A 14882-nucleotide genomic window follows, 5' to 3' on the forward strand; every position below is an offset into this window, starting at 1 on the left:
GGGGGAGGAAGAGGGGACAAGGAGGGAGATGTGGAGAAGGGGGAGAAGGAGGGGACGAGGAGAAGAGAGAGAAGGAGGAAGAGGAGGAGGAGGAGAAAGAGGGGACAAGGAGGGAGATGTGGAGAAGGGGGAGAAGGAGGGGAGGAGAGAGAAGGAGGAAGGTGAAGAGGAGGAGGAGGGGGAGGAGGAGGAAGAGGGGAGAAGGAGGAAGATGAGGAGAAGGGGGAGGAGGAAGAGGGGACAAGGAGGGAGATGTGGAGAAGGGGGAGAAGGAGGGGACGAGGAGGAGGGAGATGAGAAAGGGGAGGAGGAGGGAGAGAAGGGGGACGACCGAGAAGGGGGGGGGGGAGAGAAGAAGGAACGCGAGGACCGGGAAGGAAGGGGCGGAGCCGGGGGGCGGGGCCCCGGGAGCGCCAGGTACCGTGGCTGAGCGGGCGCGCCGCCCCAGCCGGCTGGGCCCGGGGGGCTGCCCCCCCCCCCCCCGCGTGTTGCGCTCTGGGCAGGCCCGAGCGACGGACGGACAGACGGACGAGCGCCAAGAGGGACGGAGGGAGGCGGGGCTAGCCTCGGGCTCGGGGGAGGCGGGCCCAGGGGCGGGCTCGAGGGCGGGCGCTGTCCCGGTCGGGGCGGGCCCAGGGGCGGGCTCGGTCTGGGCACTGCGCAGTGACTCCGCAGCGGAGCTGGAGCCCGAGCCGGGAGCCGGGAGCCGGGAGCCGGGAGCAGGGAGCCGGGAGCCGGGAGCAGGGAGCCGGGAGCCGGAGCCCGAGCCCAGGCCAGCTCCGCTGGGCCGATCGCTGGGTCGAGCCTTCTTCCCTCCCCCCTCCTCTTCCTCTTCCTCTTCCTCCTCCCTCCCGCATTATCTCCCCCCCCACCCCGCCTCCCGTCGGCCCCTCTCCCCAGGCCCGCAGCCCCCGTGCGCGCCCGCAACCCTCGGCGGCCCCCTCCCCCCGGGCCGGCACCAGCGCCAGCGCCGGGACCCGGGGGGGGAGGACGGAGAGGCGGCGGCGGAGGAGGAGAACGACGACGACGACGACGAGGAGGAGGAGGAGGAGGAGGGCCGAGGCAGCTGCCTCCGGGGGCCGCGGCCCGAGGCCCCGGGCGCCCGCAGCGGGGCCCCCATGGACGAGTCGGGGGGCGGCGCGGGGGGGGCCGCCGGGGAGAGCCCCAGCCGCGCCGTGGAGTATCTGCTGGAGCTAAATAACATCATCGAAGGGCAGCAGCAGCTGCTGGAGACGCAGCGGAGGCGCATCGAGGAGCTGGAGGGCCAAGTGGACCGGCTGAGCCGGGAGAACCGAGACCTGCGCGCCGGCGCCGCGGCGGCCGCGGCGGCGGCGGCCGGAGCGGGGCCCCTGCAGGCCCGGGAGAGCCCGTACCAGAACCTGCGAGACACCCAGCGCCTGCACCTGCGCCGCGAGCCCCGGCCGGGGCACCCGCACCGGACGCCGCCGCCGCCGCCGCTGCCCCTCGCCGGGAAGGCGGCGTACGGGGCGCGGGCGGAGCACCACCACCACCGAGGGGAGCCCCAGAGAGACGGGCCCTTCGGCGGCGCCCCTTGCCACCTGCACCACGAGCGCGCGGCCCGGGACTGCCCGGGAGCCGCCACCACCCCTGCGAGGAGCCCTCTCCGTACCCGGGAGGGGGAGGCGCGGGGGGCCGGGGCGAGCAGCCGCCCCCGCCGCCGCAGCCCCCCCAGGCGCCGCCGCCGCAGCCTCCGCCGCCGCCGCCTCAGCAGCAGCAGCAGCAGCAGCAGCCCCCCCAGGCGCCGCCGCAGCCCCCCCAGGCGCAGCCTCCGCAGCCCCCGCAGCCGCCCCGGGGCCAGATGAGCCGGGGGGCCTCCAGGAGCTCCAGTCCGGGGGCGGGCGGGGGCCACAGCACCAGCGGAAGCACCAGCCCGGCCACGACCCTGCGGAGAAAGTAAGGCAGGCCGGCGGAGTGAGCGGGGGCACGGGCTCGGGGTGGGTCGGGGCGGGGAAGAGGCCTGGGTGCGCACGTGGGGACTCTCCCCACCCCGGCCGGCTGGGCGCGCGTGTGCGGGGGTCCCCCCCCTCCCCCGCCGGCCCGGCTTCGCCCCTGGCCTCGGGCCAGCCCCGCTCCTGCGGGCTTCTCCCACTGAGTTTCGGTGCAGCGAGGAGGAGATTGGAGCGCGGGGAGGGGCCCTGGCATCCCGGTGTGCGGGAGGTGTGGGCAGAGTTTGGAGGCCGGCCGTCCCCACCCCCTCCTCCTCCCCGGGGGAGAGCCGCATCTCCCCGGGCCTCCCTGGCCCGGCCGCGGTCACGGCTCTTCCGGGGCTGCTCCATCTTGCCGTGTGGGAAGCCGGGGGAGGACGCGTTCCGGGCCTAGAGCCTCCATCCCCGGCTTCCTCTCTGTCTGCCTTTGGGAGGCCCCGGGAAAGGAAGGGCTGTGGCAGCTGAGCTCACGTGGGTGCTTAGAGATCACCGGCCAAGACAGGAATGCCTTGGCGGAACCGCGTGCCCACGGGAGGGAAGTGGGGGCACAGGTTAAAATCGAGAGGCTGGGGGTGGGGGGGGCCCTCCCCAGCTGCCCTCCCGGACCAGCCGCTCCCTCGGGCTCTTTGAGCTTGGGGAAGCTGCTTTGTTGGACTTGCCACTTCCCCCTTCCTCTAGCCAGCTGGCCTGGCGCGGGCCCTTCCATCATCTCACCCCGCAGCGCTTCCTTGGTCTCCGCTCAACCTTGGGGGGGCTGTGTGTGCGTGTGCGTGCGCGTGTGTCTCGTGGCCCCCAGAGCGGGGTCGCAGGGTCTCCTGGGACGCCCCGGGTGCCGTGGCCAGGCTAGCCCAAGAGGCCCCTCTCTGGTGGCGGCTCCGGGGCCCCCTCCCCCCCCCCCCCTGTCCCCTGCACTGGCCAGTCCCTAGCTGGAGGACCACACCTGCCGGGTGGAGGAAGCCACTTGATTTTTCTTTTGCCTTTCTTAAGGTTTTCTCAAGAAGTTGCTTTTGACTGCATAGTCACTTCCCAATGATGCCCCCTCCCCCAGTGTCCTCTCTCCGAAAAGGAAACCAGGCCCAGTGTTCCAGAGTCCAGTGCATTAGCAGGGAGTTCTCCCACTTCTTCATCCAAGCTCTGTGTCTGCCCCTCCCCGTTCCCCCGTCTCAGGGTCCCATGCGCCGCTGGTGGCTGGGTGTGCCGCCCCTAGCAGTCTTAGGTAGCTGGTGAGGACGGCGATGACGACGCCGTGGTCTCTTCCCCGGGGCTCGGTCCACGCGACGCTTCCCGGCTTTTCCGAGAATCCCTCATGCCATTTCTCGTGGCATTCGCTCAAGTTCACATGCTATGCTTTTGTCCGGCCTCTCCGTGGTGACCACAAAAAGAGCCCCTACGGGTGTCTGGGTGCGCACAGAGCCCGGATTTCTGGCCTCCTCGGGCGAGGGCCCTCGCGTGAAAGGCAGGAACAGCTTAGTCCCTTTTTCCAGGGAGGCCACAGTTTTCCACATTTTATTCGGGAGCCAGTTCTCCAGAAGCCATGGCGTGAGCTGGGAATACTCGGCCCGGAGAAGAGGGGAGAGCGAGGGGGTAGAGTGGAACGGCTTTCCCCGGCCGGGGAGGCGGTCGGTCGGCCGTTCAACTTTGGGACCGCGCTCGGGCCGCTCCCTGCTGCGTGAGCTCGGGCAAACCTCGGTCTCATATGTAAACAAACAACATGTCCCAGGAAGCCATCGCAGAGGCTTCTAGAGGGCTATCGGGCAGAGTCACTAGGGAGCTTGTAACACAGCAGGCGCTTAATAAGCGCTCGCTGAAGAACCAATAGCCCGATCCGTCGGATCAGGGGCAGAATCATCTGAGGCCAGAGCCTTTGATGCCAAATTTAGGGCTCTTCCCGCTCCTTGGAGTGGAGCTGGCTAAGAATGGCTGCCGCTGGAAGTGTCTGAGCACAAGCGCTTGCCGCGTGCCATCTGCGGGAAGAGTTCTGGGGTGGCAGAGAAGGCAGAAGTGAGCTCGAGCTAGCCCCTTTCCCTTTTTGCTCCTTTTCTTCTTCATCTGCAAAATGGAGGGAGGAATCGGACAGAACTGCAGGCTCCTCCGGTTTCTGCTCTCAGCCGTGGCCTTCAGTAATTCTCCATCACTTCTCTTCTCTGTTGACATTGCTCTGTGTGTGTGTGTGTGTGTGTGTGTGTGTGTGTGTACAGTGGGGGGGGGGGGAATGGGCCCATATTCTGCTTCTCATGCTCAGCTCCGGTGGTAGAGGAAGACCTCAGTCCCTCCCCCCCCCCCCATTTCATATCAGACATAGAGATTTAGAGGCAGAGGGAAGCTTGGAAATTACGATTTCCCGGAGGAAGAAATCACAGGCTGGCCAGGGGCGGGCGACGGCTGGCCGAGGGAGCCCCTGGGCCTCTGCATCCCACCAATTGCAGTCCCTTGCCTGGTACTCCTTCCCCTTCTCCTCGGGCCCCTCGAGGAGTCAATGCTCCGGGAAGGTCGGGGGCGTCGAGTGCCCCCCGGGAAGGTGCCGGCTTCTTCTTGGCCTCGCCATCCCTGCCGTGGGCGGGGGGGCTGAGAGCTGGCAGGTTCTCCCCGCTCTCCAGCTCGCGTTGGTCTTGGAGTCTAGGTCCTCGATAGGAAGAGATATAGTCGTGCTGCCGGCACCGAGCGTGGGGTTCGCCAGACAGGCTAGAAGCTGCTTAGATCGGGAACGGGGGACCCTGGTAGTTCCTGGGAACCGGAGCCAAGATTAGCTCAGTTCAGGGCTATTTTCGGCTGAGACACTCGGAACGTCGGAGTCGGGAGAGACCTCGTAGCTTCTCCTTGGGGGACTGGAGAGCGAGCTGGGGCCCGTTGGGAGCCGGAGCGTTAGAGCGTCGGGGCCAGAAGGAGCCTCGGCAAATGTCTCACCACTTCGACACCTTTGTCCGACAGATGGCGAAGGTGGGACCCCCGAGAGGGGGAGTGCCGTGGCCAAGGGCATCGGGCGAGCGGGGCTTAGGGTGGGTGACCCGGGCTTCTGACCCGGGCTTCTTTCCCCTTCCTGGCTGGCTCGAGGGGTGAATGAGAGCTGTCTCCCCTCCCCCCAGTTGGGCCACTTCACGTGGTAGCCCACTGCTGGGCCTCCCAGGTGCACGTGGGCAGCTTGCAGGCCTGCTGCACTATTCCTGTTACATAATTTTCCTCAGTGGCAGGCAAGTCTGTTCCCTCCGGAAAGGAAGCCAAGGAAAGGAAGCTGGTGTGCAGGCGGCAAGTCGGGAGGTTCCAGGAAGGAGGCGGTTTGCGCCTCAGTGGGGGCCAGGGAGAGAGATGGGGAGGAGCTGGCCGTGGCCCAAGTGTGCAGAGACAGAACTCAGAGCTCTCCACGTGTCTCGGGGCCTCACTCGCAATTCTAAATCAGGCGGGGCCCGTGGCCAGTCTAGGGGATGCGACTGGATTCCCGGGCGGGGGTGGCAAGGCCGCAGAAGGGCCGGAGCTCTGGCCTCCACGCCACCCCCTAGTTGTGGCACCTTGGCAAAATCACCTGCCACGTAGGAACGACAAGTTCTTCACGGGCGGCCAGATGGCTGCCGCTGGGGCGGCGGAGACTGCCCGGGGGCTCCGAGCAATAGCAGCGAGGGGGTATTACAGGGCACAGAGCCCTCAAGGAGCCCCGAGTTCAAACTGGACTCGCTGTGAGATCCCGAGCGAGTCACTTCACCTATGCCTACCTCAGTTTCCTCGGTTGTAAAATGGGGCTGATCCTAGTAGCGAGGGATCACCCAGGGGTGTGGGGAGGACCCACTGAGGTAGTGTTTGTGAAGCACTTAGCACAGGGCCTGGGCAAATGGTAAGTGTGATAGAAGGCCTTATTCCCGTCCCTTTCCCAACCCCCAATCAAGTGGCCGCACGGAGTCTGGCATCGAGGTGTGAGCCCTCGGGAGGAGGGCTGGCGCCGCGGGTGGGATTGCTTGAGGCAGGTGCCGGGCGGCAGCCAAGGTCAAAGTGGACCGGAGCTACTTATGGAGCCAGAATGGCCTCATGGTCTCAAAGGCTGCAGGAGCCAGGGCAGGGGTGGGGGAGGACTGAGATTCCAAGAGGTGGCATCCCTCCCCAGCGATGACAGAGGCTCCAGGGACTCGTGCCGGTTTGCACACGGTCAGTTCGGCCTCCTGTGGAGAGGTGACCGGAGCCCTCCTTTCCTCCTCCTCCTGCCATCCAGTTTTCTTCCCTTTGAGCCTGAGGCTTCATCTTTCTGCTTAATCTTCTGAGGGAAGAGTGGAAGCGGGGGGGGGGGGGGGGGGGGCACATGGGCCACCGTCCCCCTGGCCAGTGCCCCTCACACTGGCTCGGCCGGAGCTCTGGTCTGCCAAGTGTCGCTTTGCAGTGTGGGCCTGGGTCGGGCCTGCGGTCTGCCCTGGTCACCGGGGGGCAGGAGCTTCCTTTATGTGGTAGGGGAGGGTGGCCCATGGGGCGGAGGGCCGGGGGGGTGGTTTCTTGCTTGAAGGATGGCCCAGGGAGGCGGACAGGGGGCTGGCACTGGGCCACTGGATGGGAAGGGCACGGAGATGGGGCTGGGACCCAGTGATCTTTCCCGCCAAATCCTCCCTTGGGGGGGTGGCCGGATCCAAGCCCAAGCAGTCAGCCTTCCTGCTCAGTAACTGGGGCCTTTACCGGGCCTCTCCCCGACTCTGCAGGTATTGGCGTGGAGGCAGCTGCTGTGGCCTCCCCGGCCCCTGGCCCCTGCTCCTCCAGGTCTCCCCCCCCCCCGGGCTGCTTCTGGCACTCCATTCCAGTGGCCCGTGGGACCTCAGGCCAGCCACTGTAGCATCGGGTCTCCCCTCAGGACCCTTCTTTCACAGACATTAGCGTATCTGCGCCCCCTTTCCCTGCCCGGGCCTCCATTCCTTCCCCCCGCCCCCTCCCTGGGGATGACGGAGTTGGCCTCTGTGATCTGCAAGCTTCTCGGGGGGTTTTGTAAAAGAGCTCGATGGGGACCTGTTATCTGCATTTCCCCATGTAGCCTTTCCCTCCTCACGAGGAGCACAAAGGGCCCGTGAGCCCCAGCGGCCCATGGCCCCTCTCCTCTTCCCCGAGACGGCTTCTCCTCTCCCTTCGCTCGCAGGACAGACTTTCCTTGGAAAGTTTGCCGCCTCAGACTCGGGGTTCAGTTTTTCCAGCCCCAGAATGGGTCGGTGGAAGTCCCTTCCAGCCGGGGAAGGCAGTGATCTTTGTTTGAGAGAGACGGGCGGAAAGGAGGGCAGCCCGGGGGCCAGAAGTGCGAGGCCCGTCCGGGCCTGGGATCTGCCTGTCTGACTGAGGCGGGGCTGGGGGCCCAGGGAGAGGGCCTGCTCTCCTCTCCTCCGTATAAGCCTAATTCCTTGTTTGCTTTTCTCCACCCCCTCCCTGCCTCCCCAAATCCCTTTTGCAGGTCTGATGGGGAGAACTCTCGAACGGTCAGGTCAGTCCCTGTTTCCTTTTGGAAGGGAGGGAGAGTGTGGGAGTTGGGGGGGGGGAGGCGTGCCTGGTCGCCACATGCGGGAGGATGGGGTTGGGGGCATCTGGCCGCCATCAGGGAGGTCGGGAGAAGGTTCGTCTGGCACCCGGGAGGGTGAGGCCCGGCCCCTCGGCCTCCTTCCTGGGGCTCTGGCCTCGGCAGCCTCGGGCCCCCGGTCCTGCCCGTCTTGTTGCGTGACCTTGGGCGAGTCCCCTTCTCAGCCTTAAGTTCCTGTGGCTCTAAAACCAGGAGCGCACAGAGGGGGGCCAGCCTCTTGGCCAAGGTCATAGTGTGGGAAAGCAGGGAGAGGGGGCGGTAACAGTGAGTGGAGGTTGCTAAGGGGATTGGGGGAGGAGGGAGGGAGGGAGTGCGTGTGCCTGTGTGGCGGGCTGGGGGGTATGGATATTGACACTTCTGCGCGGGGTTCCCTTGGCAACAGAGACGTGGTGTCAAGAGAAACCTCGGCTACCAGGGGCTGAGAAAGGAAGAGACCCCGTTCTGCCTCAGGGGGCCATCCCCCCCCAGGCTTCCTCCCCTTCCCTGGCATCCCCCCTCCTCTCTGGAGATCCTCGGGGGAAGGGACACTCCTAACCCCTTTCCCAATGACAGTTTGGAAAAGGGGAGAGCCAGGGAACAGAAGAAAGAGCCCTAAGGGGGGCTCACAAACCTTAAGACTCGTGGCCTCGGAGGGCCGCTCGGGGGGCTCTCGGGGCCTTGGGGCGTCCGTGGGACCTGCGCCTGGGAGGAGAGGAGGCACAGGCGGTTCCCGGTTGCCCCGTCTCCCCCTCTGTGGCCTCCTGCGGCCTCGGCCTCCTCCCCGCCACCGATTCTAAGCCGGGGAGAGGGGGAGAAGGCCCGGCTTCCCCCTTCTTCAGGTTTCCTCCTGCGGCCTTCCACTTCCCGACTCCTTTGTCAGGCGCTGGGCCTCGGTCCTCCCCTGTGAAATGGAGCTTGCCTTTGAGGCTCCTTGGACGGCCCCTCGCCCCAGGGGGGAGGCTGAGTGACCCCAGGGTGAGGGGAGGCAGGTCAGGCAGTTACCAAAATAAGCTAGGAGGCATTTCCCCCTCCCCTCCCCACCCATCCCTGGCGTCTCTGACGGCTGTAATTAGTAGCTCTGGAGATGAGTCAGCCATGCAGCTGGAGGAAGGGAGAGGGAGAGGGCGGGAGAGGGAGAGACAGAGACAGAGAGAGATACAGAGACACCCGGAATAGCCCTGTCCCTGCTGGAGTCCCAGCCAGCGCGAGGACAGGTGTCTGTGTCTCTGGCCGTCAACCATGGCTCATTGTGAGGATGGGGGGGGGGGGGTTCTGGCTGGGCCCCTGCGGTTGGTGTCCCGCTGTGTGTGGCGGCTCCAGGTGAGTGTGGCTCCTGTGCTCAGAACCGAATGTCTGCAAACACACAATAGCACCTCAATCCAAGGGGACTTGGGGCCCAGAGAGCCTAGGACACTGGAGCCAGAGGAGGAGCTTCCCTTCCTCGCACCAGGAGCCTTCAGGAAAGGAGCCCGTCCTAAAACACTTTGGCCTTGGGATCATCCGCAGCCGCGCCCTCACTTTGCACGTGACCAAAGTGAGGCTCCAAGACCTCAAAGTTGCTTCTCTCCCAAAGGAGGAACTGGTTACTGGGAAGGAAATGGTGGGATCCCTGAGGCCTGTCGCCCCCTAGAGTCGATGCTAGAGAGGGAGAGGAAACATGGAGTCTGAGGTGGCCCTGGGATTTGGAGAGAAGCGCTTCTGAAGGTTTCAGAGAAGGGGTGGGTAGAATCCCAAGGACTGAAATGCAAAATAGCAAGAAAGCTGGGGGCAGCTCTCCAGAAGGAAATCCCAAAGCCACAAGGGGCCGCCAGTCGGATGGGGAAAAAAGAAGGCGACACGGCTGTGCAGGGAGCTCCTTGGCCAGGAGTTGAGAGACCTGGGTAGAAGATGGAGGCTGGGCCCGGGAACAGGAGGATGGGCGAAGTGTGGCAAGGCTCTGCAAACTTGGCGTCTGGAAAGCCCAAGTTTAGAACTCATCGGTCTCCGAGGTTTAGTAAGCATCTGCCGTGTGCCAGGCCCTGGGCTAAGCGCTGGGGAAACGGGCAAAAGGCTCAGCCGACTTACAAACGACTCTGCGGGACCAAGATCTGCTGGGCCGAGTCGAAGGCAGTCACCAGAGGGGGGTCGGGAACAGCTCCCTGGAGAAGGGGATATTTTACCTGAGACTTGGAGCCCTGGGGGACAGCCAGGAGGTGGCGGGAGGGATGGCCGGTAGGCCGGCAGCACCGGGCCCCAGAGCGCAAGTGCGGAAGGAGACCGGAAAGGTCAAGAGCCGCGAGCTGGCGATGGCCGCGGAAGCCAAGGCCAACAAAAAGGTGGCGGTCTGCAGCCGGCCTCTCGAGGGAAAGGCCAGAATGGCAGAAGGGATGTGACGATTCCCAGGCACCAGAGATGGGGAGGGGCGGCCAGAGCCGCCTCTGGCTTCCGTCAAGGATGATGAGCGACCTTTGGCCAGGACGAGCCCCAAGAGAAGCTCGGCTCGGATGACGGGGAGGAGGGGAGAGGACCAGGTTTCCCGGAGTGAATTCAGGTCACCAGGTCCAAAAGGGGTGGACAGCCTCCCGCCTCCCTTGGAGCTTGAGAGAACCGGCAGGTGGGACTTCAGAGCACCATGGAGGGCTATCAGAAAGATCACGGGAAATGGGAGCGTGCCCGCGAGACCGGCGAACGAGTGAGGCTTTTCAAGAGGGACGAGGGTGCCGGCAAACTGGGGCCGGGAAGCCTGATTTTGGATTCGTGGGCAAATATCCGAAAGAGCAGACAAGTTGCGAAAGGGCTGGTGATTTCAGAAAGTCCAAAAGCCTCCCTCGAGAGCAGGCCCGACCGAGCCCATTCCTTCTTTGGACAAGGCCACTCAACTAGCGCGGCGGACGGGGCGCCTGGATTTCGGCAGATCCTTGCCTCGGACCTCATCTCCTCAGGGATGGGATGGGATGGAGAGACGTTGGCCACGGGGGTGTGGGATGGCTTCGGTGATGGCGACTCTGGAAGATTCACTGAGAACACAGCCTTAAGCTGAAGGAGGAGGGCTCTGGGAGAGGGCCACAGGGACCCATGGCTGGCCCCGAGCCGCGCTGAACATTTCTGCGCGTGCGTGACTTCCGGGAAGGCCTGCCCGAGGTCTGAGTCTTGAGAAGCGGGGGGAGATAATGAAGATGGCAGATGATGGCCAGGCTCCGAAAGGCCCCCGGCACATCTTCCCTTTTACAACCCAGTGCCAGGAATGGACGTCAAGGGTCACGCTGTCGTCGTCGTCGTTACCGTGTCTCTAGTGCTTTGAGTTTTGCTAAGTGTGTTACAAATATCTCTTGGTGATCCCAGGAGGGGGCTGTTGTTACAAACCGCTTTTTACAGATGGGGAAACTGAGGCAAGTGGCATTAGGGAAGTGACTTGCCTGGGGTCCCACGGCTAGGAAATGCCCAAGGCTATACATGCCCTTGGGTCTTCCTGCCTGATTTCAAGCCCGCAGCTACTTTGGGATAAATTCTAACCTCACAAATCAGGTACCAGGTCTCATGGGAGGGCAGTTGCTCTATTGCTCCGAAAGTGGTGGGGGCGGGGCAGTCCAACCGTCAGCGCCGGGGTTCTCAGGCTGCGTGGGCTGGGCTGGGGGTGGTCCGACAGCTTCCAGGACTGGGGAAAGAGTGACCCCCTCTCTTCCACCCAGGTCCAACGTCAGAAAAAGCAGAGGTGACTTGGGGTGTGTGGGGGAGAAGAGCTGTGGAGGGAAAAGAAGGTTGGGAAAGATCTCGTGCAGGGCGGCCAGGTGGGAGAGGTCGAGGGCGGCCAGGTCAGGCTGTCCGCTGAGCCTCAGACGACCGGAGCCCGGCCAAGTCTGAGGAGGCTGAGGGAGGCCCGGACTGGTTACCACGCGAGCCGGGGGCGGGGAGCGTGGTGCCGCGTGGCACTGCGTGGTGGGCAGGTGAGGCCGAGGCCATGAGTCAGGAGCGAATGGGGAACTGACAGGCAAGATCTCGTGGCTTCCGGGAGGGTCCGGGCTGGCTTCCTTCGGGAAGGAGGCTGGGAAGGCCCCGTGTGAGTGTCTCGGAGGGTGGGCAGGAGCCTCCCGTGGCATGTCCGAGAGTGCTCCCGAGGGGCTGGAGAGGAAGGGACAGGAAGGAGAGCAGGGCGGAGGGCAGAGCAGAAGGCGGGCATCCTCTTCCTGTCTTCAGCTGTGGCCCAGCTGCTGGGCGCTCTAGCCCCGGTCCAAAGGCCTTGAGGCTCCTCTTCCCCCCCTCCCCAGCCCAGGAGGCTGCATCGCTGGGGACTCTCCAATGGGGAATGAAGGCTCAGAAGAGGAAGGGGGACACAGCGGGGACACGTTCCCCTCCTCCCCGATGAAGGAAGGGCCTTGGGATCGTGGGACTGTGTCTCAGTCTGCTCCTGGGACTTGAGCGAACCTAGGGCAGCTTCTGTTTCTTGCACAGAGAAGGAAACTGAGACCCGGTGCTGCCTAAACCCGGCCTGCAGAGGAGACGCGGGGGGGTTGATGGGCAGGGGGAGCGGCAGGACTAAGGGGGAACGAGGGACTGAGGGAGCGACGGGGGAGAAGGAGGCAGGCCGGAGCAGACTTTCCAGTTCCCGTCTGGCTCACTGCCCCATTCCGTGGCCTTGGCTCCGCCCAGCCTCAGCCTCCAGCGTCCTGGTTCCTCCTTCCTGGCCCTGCCACAGTAGGGTGGTGCCCCCCCTCCCCCATCTGGCTTTGGGGCCCGAGCCCCATGGAGCCCCGTGCAGGGAGCAGGTAAGTTCCATGCCTGGTTCCCCAGACCCCAGTGGGTCTGTCCTCCCCGCGTGACTTGGCCCTTCTTTCCAGCTGGAAGGCTTCTAGGCCGCAGGGTCTCAGTTTCCTTGTCTGTGGAATGGGAAAGGGGAGAATCCCATGATTTCTCAGCTCCCGCTTGGCTCCGCCGTGCCCAGACCGGACAGAGGATTGGCGGGGATGTCCGAGAGCAGCCCCTCCCCAGCCCGGTGCCCCGGGGCTCCCCGGAGTCTGTGTGCTGTCTGTCTCCAGATGTTTCTCCCTCCCTTCTGTGTGGCCTCACCCCAGTCTCTCCCCTCCATCCTCCCTGCCCCTCGGCCCCCGCCCCTCTTCTCTGGGTCTGTCTTCTCACCTTTCTCCTCCCCCATTCCCCAAGCTCTCCTCCCTCAACCCACGGGGTAAATAGCGGGGCAGGTTCAGAACAGGACAGGCTGGAAGTGGACAGGAGCAGCTCCCGGGAGGCTCGGCCACAGATGGCCCCTCCTGGGGAGGGGCCCGTACCCTCAGCTGGCCGTCTGAAGTGGAGAACGGTCCTCGAGCCCAAGACCTCCCCCCTCGCGGGCCCTCGCCGTCTCCCCCCCTCCCACCAGCTCTCGCCGCGTTTCCTGCTTCGTCCGGGTCTCCCCTGCCCCCCTTATCTCTGTCCTTGTGTCTCGTGTCCATTTCTCTGGTCTGTGGGTTTCTCTGCTTCTCTCCCCCCCCTTTCCTCCTCGACCCTGTGGTGGTCCCAGGCCCCATGTGGCCGCAGAGGGCCCCCCGCCGCCCGGTCCTTACTCCCATCAGCCCTTGCTGCCTGGGCCCAGGTGCTCCCCGAAGGCCTCCTGCCCTGTATGTGCCAGCCTGGGTGTCGCCCTCCTCGCTGTTGCTGCTGCTGTTGGCTGTCTGTGGTTTTAGTGCCGTCCTCCCTTCCTGACTTCCTGTTTTCTTTTTCCCTCCTCTCTTCCCTTCTCCTTCATTCTTTTCCGTCTCTCTGTTGCCCTTTCCTCACATTGTCATGCCCGTCCCCATGCTGTACTCTCTCCGGGTGTCTCTGTCCTCCATCTCTATCTCCCTCTGGCTCTGGCTCCATCTCTCTCCCCCGTCTCTGGCTCGGGCTCCCCTTTGGGCTCCCTGTCTCTCTGTCTCTGACTCCCGCCCCCTGCTCTTCCTGCTGTCTCCCCTGCATCTCTTTCCTGAGTCCCTGCCCAGGCCCCGGCCCCCCCACCCCGGCTGCTGCCATTTCTCTTCTCCCCCTGCCTCTGGCCACCCCCCCTCCCCCTCTGCCTGGTCCCTCCCCCCCTCCCTCCTCTTGCCCTCCGCCTTCATCCCCTTCGCAGCTTTCCTTCTCCCCCCCCTTTCTTTTTCTCTTCTCCGTGTCTCCCTGTCTCCTTCCCTCTCGGTTTCTTTCACCCCCTCCATCCCCTCTGTCTCTCCCCCATATTTCTCTGTCTTCTCTCAGGTCCACAGAGTCTCCCACCCTCCACCAGTATTGCTGTCCTGCCCAGGTGTTCCTCTCCATGCAGCTACTCCCCCCAGGCAGGCCGACCGAGAGCAGGTAAGAGTTAGACCCGCCCCTGCCTCCACGCTGCTCTCCAGGACTTCGCCAGCCACGCCACTTTTGGGGGGGTGGCCGGGAGGCTCGGAGGAGGGCAGTGTCTGGGACGAGCGGCCTTTGAGCTGGACCGTGAAACGGGTCGGAACTGGGGGGTAGTGCCTCCCAAGCGGGGGGGGGGGTCACAGGAATTGAAGGCGCCTGAGGGGGCTGACGCAGACACAATGACGGGAGCATGGATCGTGCCCCGCTGGTGGCGGGGAGCCACAGAAAGCACTAGGCTGAGGAGCAGTCATCAGGCCTTTAGAAAAAGCAGAGGGAGGGAGGCGCAGGCGGGCAGGGTGGGACCAGAGTGAGAATGGATGGCTGCCGGAATGGATGGCTAGCGGAAGAGGTGAGTGGACTGTGTGGCGGCTAGAGACCTGAATAGCTGCACAGCCAGCCAGATGGAGTGGCAGATGGGTGAGTGATCGGCAGAGTGGATGACACGGGTGGCGGGCCGGGCGGGCAGCCGAGCGAGCAGGGGTACTCCAGCCCCAGCTTCGCTGGCCTGAGCCTCCGGTTCAGCAGTTCCACCCGATGCTGACCTTTCCCCTCTGATCCTTCACCCCTCAGGCTAGTCAGCTTGGAATGCCCCCCCCTTCCCCCCCCCATTCTCATGTGCACTGCTGCTGCGCGCGCCTCCCAAAGGCCACACAGCCCGGGCTCCCAACCCGGCAGAGCCCTTCTTTCTCCCTCTGCTCCGGGCTGTGACGAAGAGGCGCCCTCGCAACGTCTTCCCTGCCGTCTCCTCCTTGTCCCTTTCAGCTGGGTGGCCGGGCAGTCTGACTGGGTGACTCTGAGCCACTCACTCTGCCTCAGTCTTGCCTTAGTTTCCTTAGCTGTAACACGGGTGTCCCAGAAGCAGTCGGGAAGGTCCGGCCCGGTAGCTGGCACGTAGTAGGTACTTCTTTGTGAAAAGGTCCGCGAGCTCCAAAGTGCCCACTGTTCTGCTTCATTTTTCCAAAGACAGGCTGAGATGTCTCCCAGCGTTCACCTCGGCCCACCCTTGGTTCCCAAATGTTGCTCCCTCTGGCTTCCTCTCCCCGCTCCCCAAGACTCCCACTCTTCTCACCTTCATCCCCCAAGTTCCTTCTCAT

General features: G+C 64.6%; 1 protein-coding gene across 7 annotated transcripts in view; it reads left to right on the forward strand.

Annotated features, from left to right (window-relative positions):
* Positions 1-1201: 1201 nt before the first annotated feature.
* IQSEC2 (IQ motif and Sec7 domain ArfGEF 2) overlaps positions 1202-14882 on the forward strand; it is a 34925-nt gene continuing 21244 nt past the window's right edge. Inside the window, exons 1-3 of one of the 7 annotated variants that reach the window (XM_074277967.1) lie at positions 1202-1914; positions 7351-7380; positions 13651-13746. In XM_074277967.1, coding sequence (XP_074134068.1) covers positions 1820-1914; positions 7351-7380; positions 13651-13746 — 221 coding nt within the window. In that variant the 5' untranslated portion in view covers positions 1202-1819. The other 6 variants (XM_074277969.1, XM_074277970.1, XM_074277971.1 and 3 more) reach the window with 6 other exon arrangements.

The sequence above is a fragment of the Sminthopsis crassicaudata genome, chromosome X (assembly GCF_048593235.1).
Source record: "Sminthopsis crassicaudata isolate SCR6 chromosome X, ASM4859323v1, whole genome shotgun sequence".
In the NCBI taxonomy this organism is placed as follows: Eukaryota; Metazoa; Chordata; class Mammalia; order Dasyuromorphia; family Dasyuridae; genus Sminthopsis; species Sminthopsis crassicaudata.